This window comes from Apteryx mantelli, chromosome 3 (assembly GCF_036417845.1).
Source record: "Apteryx mantelli isolate bAptMan1 chromosome 3, bAptMan1.hap1, whole genome shotgun sequence".
NCBI lineage: Eukaryota > Metazoa > Chordata > Aves > Apterygiformes > Apterygidae > Apteryx > Apteryx mantelli.
Genome location: NC_089980.1, coordinates 22,633,098 through 22,645,227, shown reverse-complemented (window position 1 = coordinate 22,645,227; position 12,130 = coordinate 22,633,098). Strand labels below are relative to the sequence as shown.

The window sequence follows — 12,130 nt, the reverse complement described above, 5'->3', positions numbered from 1 at the left end:
CTTGGTTACAGTGCCTGATTACTATATTCCTAAGTAAAACTCTAAGTTACAAAAAGGACCAGTGGAAACATTATCTGCAATAAATATTCTTTATAAATATCTACACAAGTCTGGGTGCAGCTGAAGTAGCCAACATTTCAGTTTCTCAAATGTTCTTATTTCAAACGAAGAGGTACTTTTGTGGAGTCAAGATGGGTGGTGCTTTTTCTTTAAAGCAGTTTCCTCTTGAGTGATTTCATCACTCTTTCGTCTTCTGTAAATTGGTAGTTGAAATCATGCTTTATTATAAAAGTGTACATGTGTATATATAGGGCAAAAAAAGATGAATTCCTCAGGGTAGTACAATTATTACAAAGATTATTCTTCAGAGGTAATAACTGATTTTATTTTGTTATACAAAAATATTTTTCTTTTTCTATTTATGCTGCATTGCTTTACAATGATCTCTAATATGTGAGATTTACCTGCACCAGCTGTTCCTGTGATTAAACTGCTACAGGTATATGAGCACAGATGAGCATCTCCTACTTAACTCCCCTAATTTTTGCCCTTGCAAAAGGTTATGCTCAACTATATCTTCTGACTGAATCAGTCATGTGACTGCTCCCTAGCTCATTTCAGTCAAAGGCAGCTGGATTAGACTAAATACGGCATTTTGCTCACCTGGCTTATTTTGATAGAAAGCGATAGAGGGTAAGCTCATGAGCCCTCCTGCTAGCGCAAGATTCTCTGGTGGGGAAATGAGCAACAAAGCATGAGCACGTGAGGACAGTAACCACTTACAGCAGAAGAGCCCAACCAGAACAAATTCTGTGCCGACAGACTTAGAGGGAGATTCATCATACAGCGCTTCACTACAGCTCAACATTTTAAGCAAACAAATGCTGGTAGTTAGGGAAAAGAGTTTGGGAATTTGCTAGATTAAGACAATCGTCCGAAAGGCAACAGTAAACAAATATAACAAATATTCCTCATGAAATAAATGCGGTGTATTTATTATGTTAATTGTTTATGATAATTTTGGTTTTGGAGGAGGAAAAACAAGTTTCTTATCAGGAAATCAATGGATCATTATTAATACACAAAAACATACTGCGTAATTAATTTCCATATGAGGTCACCAGGACACAAAAAAAATAGTTGCCTAGTAATTCAAAGAACAAAACGTATTGATTTTCAGCAAGTCACAAGCTTGTATTTTTAGAAATGTGCCACCTGAATGCTTAACTTATTTTAGCCTGTGTCAGTTAACTTCTGTTAGTTGAAACCAGACATCAATTTCAACAGTGTGCTTAGCTGTCTTCTAACACATGCAAAAGAAGCTATAATAGGCCCTGAGGCTGGCTATTACACCGGTCATTTTGGCTATGCAAGGTACCATGTATAAGGAAAGCCATATTTATATTGCCCAAGGAAAATTAGAGCTGTGCCAGGTGGACAAGGCCAAAATGTCCTCCTTCATTTTCTCAATTTAAAAGAAAAATTTAATATCACTCTTAGAATATCACAAGCCAGATCTAATTAAATTGTGCTCTTTGTCTAGATACTGTATCTATGTTTCTTTGATGTCCAGCTGCTAACCTATTGTCTTTTGACTTCATAAATCTAAAAATCCACTAGCTGCCAGAGAAAACTGCATATGCCATTAAGATGCAGCCAGTACAACTGAAGGAGAAAAAGCAAGGAAAACTGAAATATTTGCTGGGAAACATGAACAAAAATCCATGGAATAATATCTTAAGAGGAAACACACATCAAAAGTTAAGTTCCTCCAGTCAACCCTAGCCTGCCCCATTCTGGATTCTGGATGGCATTAGCAGCAAAACCCAAAGAAATTCCCGTGTATAATCTGACTGCATAAATTGAAAGCTGTTTGTTAACCCTTCGCATGCAGACTGACCATCATACAAAGATGTGGACAATGTGAAATGCTCTTATATACTATCAGATTGTAATGGGCAGCAAAACAAACTTTGAAATACATACTTCATATCTGCATATTAAACAAATTAAAGACCATCTTTACTTACCCTCAAGTTATCTACATTGCACATTGACTTAATTGCATTCAAATTCCATAAATTCTCTCCCTCTGTTGAAGTAAATACCACTCGTGAATAGCGATCACCTGAAATTACAGTAGGAGGGTTTATGGATTATTCAGGTGTGTCTGGTATCAAAGACTGAAGCAAAATCCCACCATTCAAATAATACAGACGGAATCTTTGTCAGATCATGCGAATACACCTCCTTTTCAAGATGATCTCTTTATCTGTAAGATTCAGTCCACATGAAAGTTTCAGTTTCCTTAAAGTGCTTATAGTAAATATGGCATCTTAAATATTATATACCATTCAGAAGTTCTACAGAATTCTATCCAAGCAAACTATCTTCTGAAATATGACAAACAAATGAAAATCAAAAGATCTAATCAGCAGACTATGAAATTCTTGGCACAGTATAATGGCATCACATAGATAATAGTAATCAAAGGCTGATTCATTAAGACATTTGGGAATATAAATAATAATTATAAAGATGTTTCTACAAGAATGTTTTTGCTTCAGAAGCGAATGACTGCAGTAGAAATTGTTGTGATATCCTTGAGGCCATTTTAAAAGAATTCTACAGTTTAGACACACACAAAGCTTAAATTACAAATTAAATCACATTTATTAGGAGACAGCTTTTAGGAAGAAAATTATTACTTAGTAGCAGCAAGATCATCACGCATAGCTAACCAGGGAAACATATACACACACATCCACAAATCTATGGTACTGTGTAGTACAATATGGTACTTCGGGTTAAGAAACATTATCAGGTTAATTACAATGTTTCAAATACCAAAAGGCTGAATTTTTCCCTCTGTTGTGAATTGGCAGAATTGTTGCCTCTCAGAGAACTGTGATCAAAAGACACAGGAGTAGTGCTTTAATATCTTTGACTGTGCTTTAGGATCAGGGAAGCTGAAATCTGCTGATCCTGGAGCAGACAAAGAAAGATACCAGGGATGACAAATACCGGTCAAGAGGAAATAAACTGTTTTCTTTACATAACGTGCTGGCAACCTTCCCATAGAAGCATAATTCTGTCATGACTGCTATGATTGAGACTATGCAGAAACGGTAGTGGAAAGCATAAGAATGAGACTTAAAACACAAAAAAACAGTGGGCAGGATAAGAGCAGTTAATTCTGCTTCAAGTTGTGGTTAATGCTCAGTAGAGTTTCCAGTACATTTGCTCATCCTTATGAGAGGTCTAATTAGTCTAATTCAGTTCTGCTCATAGGAGCAGAATTGATGACCTTGTGCACTTCCTCTCACTTATATTAGATGTAAGACCTTACTGTAATTGAAAAAATCATAAATCTATTTTTCACCTCTTTTTTCCTGGTTATTGCTCTCTCAGATTAAGTAATGTAAACAAACAATTACACAATTATGTTTTCATGTTGTAATCAGTGCTCACACACTGAAGCAGCAGGTCACATACTGATGTAGCAGCAAAAAGCCCAAGTCTCAAGGCATTCTATGAATAAAGGCAAGATCTACATCTGCTAATGCATGCTCTCTGTCAGAACACAACCTATCAAAGTTTTGCAGTATGTCTTGTAAGAAGTTCAGCACAGATTTCTTTGTTAAAATAACCTCTTTACTTGAAACTAAAGATCTTCACAGGCCTTTGGTTTTTAAGGGGTTTTTTTGCTTTTTCTTTTAAACCCTAAATCCTGGGCAGGATGTGACCTGTGGATGTCTTTTAGAAAAGAGCATCATAAAAACATAAAGAGGAAAAGTACTTTGGTTAAGTTTTTTTTTTAGATTTATGTTGATGTGTTGATGGCACAGATAAAACACTTCTTTCTTAAGCTGAATTAGGTGCAACTTCTGTAGGCATATATATTAAAGACACCGCTTTTACAATGATCAGTATTAACAACAACTCATAAAAAGTTTAAAGGAAATGGAACCACTTAAAGAAAGCACTTTAAGGAAGTACAGTTGCTTCCTAAGACATACCAATAGAATACAACATTTCAATTTGATTCCTTCAAAGGCTTCTGCAGACATAAAGAAGGTACTTTTCATGAATATAACAAGCAAGAAATATTTTCCTAATATTAAGGCATACAATATAAAGAAGAGTTCAGAAATCATTCAACTGGCAAAAGTTTTTAGGCTTCTTTATATCATTTCTCCACTTACTTGGAATATCGCAGAAAAAGGTATCTTTGTGGAAGTTCCAGTCTGCTTGCCTCTTCTCTCTTTCATAGTGATCATCTGACCATCTGTCATCCTGATGACTAAAACAGGATAAATAGTTTTACCTTATCTTAGTAAAGGGATCATTAAAAGGAGTACCCAAGCTAGTCACACCTCCTCATAACTCTTGCATTAGAAAAAATATACTTTTTGTCAATGTGACTTTAGTATTCAAGAACTGAAATATTCATTACACTTTTTGTTTTTAGAGACTTCAAAGGAAATTACATTGAGCCTAGTATTGAAAAATACTCATAATTCAAAGAGAAAACAAAAGTGACAAGATATTTTAAACAGCTTGTGATGAGAAAAATCTAATTCCATATGAAAGACCTTAAAGAAATTAGATGATAAGATTCAGTGTATGTTGAAATCAGTGGCAACATATACATTAACTTCAGAGGGTACTGGAGCAAGCCCCATTTAAGCAATAAAAACAATAAATAAAATGAATTTTGAATACAAATTCTTACCTTTTAGCCTGCTCATCTGCATATTTGAAAGGATAGTTTGCCAGTGTTGCTTTGTACCCTGTGTTTTTCACCATATTATTCCATGTGACCAATCTCTGTCCTATTGCCGTCCCTCTTGGTTCAAAACCCTAAGGCAGAATATTATGAAATTCCATTAATACATTTCATTCTTTAGCTTTAATGGGAAAGTGGAAACATGATCAAAGTGATGGATAGTTTTCAATACGAAGCATAGTTACTCCAGGCATCTACATTTAAGGTAAACTGCTTTATGACAGGGCAGTTCGACAAAGTAATGACCAACCGTATGGACTGACAAGGGATTAAGAATTCTTGTGCATAATATTTACCTCCCTGAGAAATTATGATTATTTAATCTATGACAATGTTTAATACATTAGCTCTTAGTTTTCAAAACAAGAGTGCTCTAGAATGTCCTCTTCTGTATCTTAATTATCATCCTTTACAGATTAAATATGATTAAAAAATCCTGAAGTACATCTTTCTAGTTCTCCAAGAATAAGGTTAATATTTTAATAATTTCAAAAGACTTTTAACCATAATTTGAATAACTTGACTGTGTCAAGAAATATCCTTTACTGTATATTGCACATGTACAGATATACAGTACTGTGATATATCAATAACTTATAGGAATGGTATATTTATATTTGAGGATAATAACTAAATACAATTTTTTCCATAAGAGTCTGGAAAGTTACTCATGGGTAATATAGCTAAGAAAAAGAAAGAAATGAGCCCAGTATTTAATGGAATCTGATAAAGATTACTTTCAGTCTTTCAATATGGATACTATTTCATCCCCAGAAGGCTCTTAGAATCCCCTTTCCTTTAATAGATCCTGGCACTCACTCTTTGAAACTTGATTTAGAACGTATGGTCTGTGTTGTACTCTGCCTATTTTCTAAAACTGGGATGAATTTACATTGTGCAACTTATAGAAGTTCTGTTGTAGGACATAAGAGCTCTGAACAGCTATCTGCAGAACACCATTACTAGAACTAGTGCATAACACTGTCTGATGTGCAACTGCTTCTTTATATAGCTATTAGCTAGTTAGCTATGCCAGCGTCAAGTTATAATCTTACAATCCTTTTTTTTTAATTATTATTATTTTTTTTTATTATTTTTTTTACTAGAGGAATAACCAGGCTCTTAAATTCAATTTCTTTCATGGATTCATCATATAATACTTACTTCTCTAAGCTTACTACTAATGGAATCTCTCTGGAAACTGATTCCCAAACGGATTCATATTAGGGGAAATCTGTCCAGATTTTGATAGTAAAGGGATAAATCTGCCAATTCAAGTTTTAGATCCCAAACAGAGAAGGCTGCACCGCAGTCTTTAGACCCAGATGTCCACTAAACTGAGGCATGTCAAGAGTCAGGGGGTTTGTCTGGGCAGACCTGAATTAAAAAGGAATTTTAACAATTTTACTGCACTGTACTTACATTCGCCATTTCCTGGTATCACTGAAAACCAGCACACCAAAAATACTTATCTGACAGTACATGTGGCTAGTATCTACCTACCAGCAATGGATCAGAGAAGTCAGGAAGATCTGGCACTAATATCCCAACCAGAGCGCACACCACTATTAGCACAGTGCACATGCCCAGCACCACCACGGGCCAGTCGGCTATCAGTGCCGCGTAGCTACGGGGAAAGGAGCAGAGGAAAAGACATTAGGGAAATAAAGGTCATACACAGAATGAGTCCATACCCCTCTCTAAGCAAAGAAGCATGCTGAAACATGGGCCTACTTTCTTTGTTTCCTTTCCATGAAATTAAGCTAAATAGCACATGTGGATGTAGGAAAGATTCGGAAACCACGTTTATTTCCACTACCATTTTGTTAAGCAAATCAGAAAACAAACAAAAAAAAATTACTTTCAAATTTCCTCCCTACGGAAACTTTCTACTCTTATGAGAAGCCATTCATTTCAGACTAGTACTACTATTTTTTCAGGATACTGACAAAAATGTAGGTTTTACCTTAGATTTTCTTTCAGTTGATGCAGACATGACTAATTATGGGTTACCGAAATAAATGTTTCTGCTGTACATGTTCAGTAATGAAAACTGCCATGGCTATCATTTATATAAAAACGAATTGACACTAAAAACGTATATGTGAAGTGAAACTGTTATTTAAGACTGAACATGAATTATTGATATTAATACTTCTCCCATAACTTTATACTTAATTTTTGGCATGGATATTATCCATGCCCAGGAACCACTCAAAAATAAATATTTTGTTAAAAATGTAATGATAGAAAACATCACAGTTTCTTTTTTGAAAGTTTCAGCTTTTTAAGAAAAATAGCATACTTAAAAAGAGGAAAATCAATTTTAAAGTAGAACCTATAACCCAAAAGAAAAAATTTCCTCTATATTTAAAACTACCATTTCAAAACTTACTGAAAGGCTATATTCTAATATTACATAAAATCTGTTGTAAATTCAAAGGTGAAGGGGAGTTGCAACATGATGCACAAACTAATAGCATTAGTTACTTAGTCTTCTGGAATGATGTATATTCTTGGCTTTTAACCCTCAATATCTTCTAAGTTGTCAGAGCGTAAAGAGTTTTACATGCAAATCTAATTTTTGTCATTTTCATAAGATATTTTTATTTTTGTTAAATTGGAAAAAAAGTATGAGAAAACTCCCAAATCTTAATTTCTTCATGATTTTTCTTACAGTGAACACCTGAAATCACAGCGCCTATGTTTCAAGGGCAACATTGTCTAATCTTGGGAGCAAGGAGAGTACAGAAAGTCCACAAAGTTTATACAGCATTTTAAGAGATAATTATACAGTATGAATCATCCTACACTGATAGTGTCTGTACACACTAAATACTGATCAAGAAGATTTCTACTCTACTTCCTCCTCAACTTATATGCAATGTAACATGAAAGGAAGTTTATAGCGAGCGCGCTCTGCACTTACTTCTATTGCCTTAAAGATTATGGTTCTTTTTCAGTTTCAGACCCACCCATTCTCTAATCACAAGTCAATTGTCCTCTGCGCAGAAACTGTCTGTCCTCCTGCCCAGATGAGATGTAACAGCTACAGCTAGCTCCTCACTCCAGCAATGGCTTCCCATTTTTCAATCTGTAAAATCAGCAGCAGTGAGCAACCCTGTTGCTGACTTTTTGTAGCATGTGGTACCAGGTACGGTCTAGGGGTCTAAGCACAGCTTCCGGAGCAAGAAAGTCCAAAGAATTGGGTGCACCTCAACTTCTCATTAGGTAAATGTGGAATAATTTTCATCATTCTCGCACAAGAGGTTATGAACCTTAATTAATGAAAGCTTGAAAAGCAATCTGAAGTGTTAGTTGTTATTAAAGTGAATCACAAAGAGGCAGTTTGCCAAACAAGCAGTTGTCCAAAGTAGGACTGAGGGGAAGCAGATGACCTAACAGAATTTCCTATTCATAGGATTCAATTTTTTTTGGATAAACATCAACTGCTAGATTGACTGGCTACTACAGATGTTTGCTCTGAAGTCATAAAAATTATACCTGAAAGATTTATTTTCCTGTTCATCACTACTGCAGAATTTACCCCTTTGACATGCTGTCTATATGATTCCCTTCTCAGCTGAGCAGCTCTTAAGTTGGTTAAATTCTTTGGTTGCTACCTTTAAAATAAACTATGTCCTAGGTGAACTGTTTAAAATGTTAATAAGCCACATGCAGAAGACAGTAACTGTGCATTTACACCTGTAAAATTTTCCTGTTTCTTATATCACATGCTCAGATAAGCAAAGATGACCTGAGCTAGAACAAAATGGACAAACCACACTACATATAAATTTTATTAGTCTGAGTATCACATGGTGCTGGAGGACTCTGCTTCTAACCAAGTTGCCTATAGATAGCCTATAGCCCAACTGACTCTAAGTAACAAGAAAGATGGTAGTTATTTTATTTTTCTCGCACTAAAAAGCCATAATATGTGTTTAGTTATTTTTTTATTTCCTCTGTGAAAAGTAAGCCACTGCCCCGACTAAGGTTCAATGTAGATGATCACTTGCCTGATAATTTCTGACTCTAACAGAAATGTGCTTCAGTCCACTTCTCAGCCAAGAAATCACGCACTTTCAGAAAGCACATCCTTAGTGCTAAGCAGGTACTTCAGTATTTTCCCAAATCATGATACCTATCTCCTGCTTTTTGATGCCTAATGGAAACTACAGCTGTGCAACTAGCTGGGCATATGGCTATGCTGATATGTCATCTTCTTCTCCAAACTATGCAACTACTAAATGATGAATTCGCAATAACTATACCATTCTTGTCTGAATGAAATCTCTTTTATGCCAATTCATTCCCTGCTTTCAATCTAGTTGTCAGAATGGCAATATTACCTGCTAAGTTGCCTTGTAGCGTGCAAATACATATATAGTTTTATTTCTTTCCTCTTGATGTTTTCCATACACTTGAAAAAGTATTTACATATTTTAAGCAGAACGAAAAATGCTTAGGAGATACAATAAGCAATTCAACCTACATTAATCTCATTCAATTGGCACCGCTAAAGACAAGAGTCAAGCAATTTGCCCACAGGTAATTCAGACCCAGACGTTATTTAAAAAAAAAAAAGAAAAGAAAAGAAAAGTGTTCTATTTTTCCTTCCCATTTTAGGCTACATAAGAACTGGATAGTGTTAACCTTTTTGATTCAGCACCTATACGCAGGCATACTCAGTTTAAACCACTACCCAGTCTCATATAAAGAGACAGGTACATACTACATAAAGTTTCAGTATAGTAAAATGTAGTTGAATTTGTATTAATGAACAAATTTATATAACTTGAAACAAATATTTAGTGAACATGTCTGTTCCTTATTGAAGGCCAAATCCCAAAGGTGGACTATGTTTTTAACGTATTTTCACTTGAGATGGTTTACTTATACTATTACTGAGGCATGAACACTTTTAAATAAGTTACTCTATTGTTTTCTATTATCTTGCCATTCTTCAGATTATGTGTAGTCCAAATCTACTATTTTTGATTGTGTGGGTTTTCTGTTTTGGTTTTAGAAGAAGAAAAGATCACTGCAGTGACATATTCTGAAGTTTTCTGTCAGGCTGCTTTATCGTTATTGCTGATACAACCAAGCAGTTTCTCAGAATAACCCCTTAATCAAAAAAAGTCAAATCAGCCACAGAAACGTTATGCTTGTGCAGACAGTGTACATATATACACAAACAAAGAAAATGTAATTCACTGCAGTCAAAAAAATCTTAAAAATATTTGCCAGAAAGGAACATTGAAATCTGCCTTAAATTTTACAGTTCTTGCCCAGTGTTCTGTCTTCCCAAGTGGCAAAAGGAGAGGCTATTTATGAAGAGACGACTTAGGGGGATCACACAAGCTTGGCCACCTTCCGTGGCTGATCCTCTTCAGGCCACCACCCCCCCCCCCCCCGGATCCACAGCTGTTTGACTAGGGATGTTAAAAAGCACATCCCTGCCTACTCCTTTTCATGGTCATTTGTGGACCTGCTGTAGATCAAATTTTCTTAACCTCTTTTGACCCACCTAATGCTATTTGCCTCCACTGCTTCCTGTGGCAGTTCCAGAAATTCACTGTGTTGTCAACATTCACTGTGTAAAATACACTTTAAAAAATAAAACTTTTTAAAATTCATTGCCTACTATTTTCACTGAATGTCCCCTATATCTTGTATTGTATGGAGAATAACAGTTTAGCCTTCACCTTATTCACTGCCTTCATGATTTTGTAAACCTCACATGTAATACACCTTACCTTTTTGGTAACTTGAATGGTCTGGCTGGTCTGCAAAAAAAAAAAAGTATAATTGCAAATATATGAAACATACATGTATATACTAATTTGTTTAATTCTTCTCTTTCATGGATAAGCAGCAAAATATCAGATATTTAAGAATATAAATTATTTTAAAAGGCATACGATCATATTCAATTGAGCCTCTGCAAACAAGTAATTCAGAGAATAATTATAGCTACAAAGACAGCTGGGTTTTCAAAAGTGGAATTTTGAGGCAGCTGATTTTCAGGATTACTATTTGAGAGGCTTTTCAAGTTTTCAATAAGAGACCAAATAAACTAACAAGATAAAAATTCAGTACCATAAAAATTATGACAAAGTTTGCATTTGATGGGAAAAGACAACCAAAACACCACCTTCCAACACTGCAATTCATTAACCTTCTTAATTGTCCTTGTAGTTCCATCACAGAAAGTAATTCTGGCCCTAATTCTGTCTTTCCATAATTAGGAAAAATAGAATGACAAAACGTACCCATATGATATACCTTTTCTATGTAGCTTTTTGATATTTATTAAAAATCTAACACAAATAACATTACTTTGATGGATAAGAGAAAGCAAACCCAGATGCAAATTATTTATATTTGCTGCTGTTCAGTGAGCACTTCATTTTGTTAGTTACTGGATCCTTAAGTTTCATATAGACTTCACTTTAAAAGGAGATGGGAAAAAAAGAAGCCCTAACTCCCATAAATAACCTGTAAGTCCTTTTAAGAACTTCCTGTCTACGAATGTGACATATAATCATTCTGAAGATGTAACCAAACCATAGCTTCAGGTAAGTTATGAACTTACCTGAAGTTCATAAGGGAACTTATTTTACTTTTACCATCAAGGTCATATTTAACGCTCTTTCTTTAGGAAGTATAGAAAACAATTAATTAAGAAGCAGCTCTTTGCATAAAATAGATCACTTAATATTTCTGCACTGAGGTCTCCAAAAGAGTAAAGATTTGTATGTTTTCACACCACAGAATTAACAGCTCAAACACTGGAGTCTTCAGAAATTTTCATAAAAATTTAAAGATTAATTCACTGCTCAAGAATGAGACTTGTTGTCCTTTGAAGAATGAGATTCACACACCACAGTGAAATCCTAGTCCAGGGGAGTGAAATGTGCTGGCATAATCATCTCAAGGTAGTTGCAACTGTGCCCATACTAGGTGGCAGTACTGCTTAGACTACATTTATTTCTAAATCAGAACAGCTGCATTGGTAAAGGGGAAATAATTCATATAAAATGAACCTCAGAAAGTCAATAGTCTGTTACACCAAAAAAAAAAAAAAAAGTACAATTTAATGTAAAACAGGTCTCACCACAGCACCAGACCACTTCAGACATATATTCAAAGCATTGCTAACTAGTATGATTGCAAAAGGGGTGATAAAAGAATGTGTGTAATTCACAGCCTGGAATAATATAAATGCTAGCTTTCCTATTAGCACTTTCATTAGTGGAGAGGATGGAAGAAAAAATAAACTAGAGAAGCTAAAAACTGCTCTTAAGCTGTCTTTTACTCCTCACCTTCATTAATGGC

The 12,130-nt window shown here is 35.0% G+C and overlaps 1 protein-coding gene across 3 annotated transcripts in view; it reads right to left on the bottom strand.

Moving 5' to 3' along the window:
• The window catches only part of DISP1 (dispatched RND transporter family member 1), a 95,482-nt gene that overhangs the window by 6,455 nt on the left and 76,897 nt on the right, over window positions 1-12,130 (bottom strand). For all 3 annotated transcript variants that reach the window (XM_067292904.1, XM_067292903.1, XM_067292902.1), the window contains exons 3-7: window positions 10,549-10,578; window positions 6,293-6,416; window positions 4,736-4,863; window positions 4,206-4,303; window positions 2,031-2,128 (exon numbers count right to left, since the gene is read on the bottom strand). In XM_067292904.1, coding sequence (XP_067149005.1) covers window positions 2,031-2,128; window positions 4,206-4,303; window positions 4,736-4,863; window positions 6,293-6,416; window positions 10,549-10,578 — 478 coding nt within the window. The remainder of the gene's footprint in view (window positions 1-2,030; window positions 2,129-4,205; window positions 4,304-4,735; window positions 4,864-6,292; window positions 6,417-10,548; window positions 10,579-12,130) is intronic.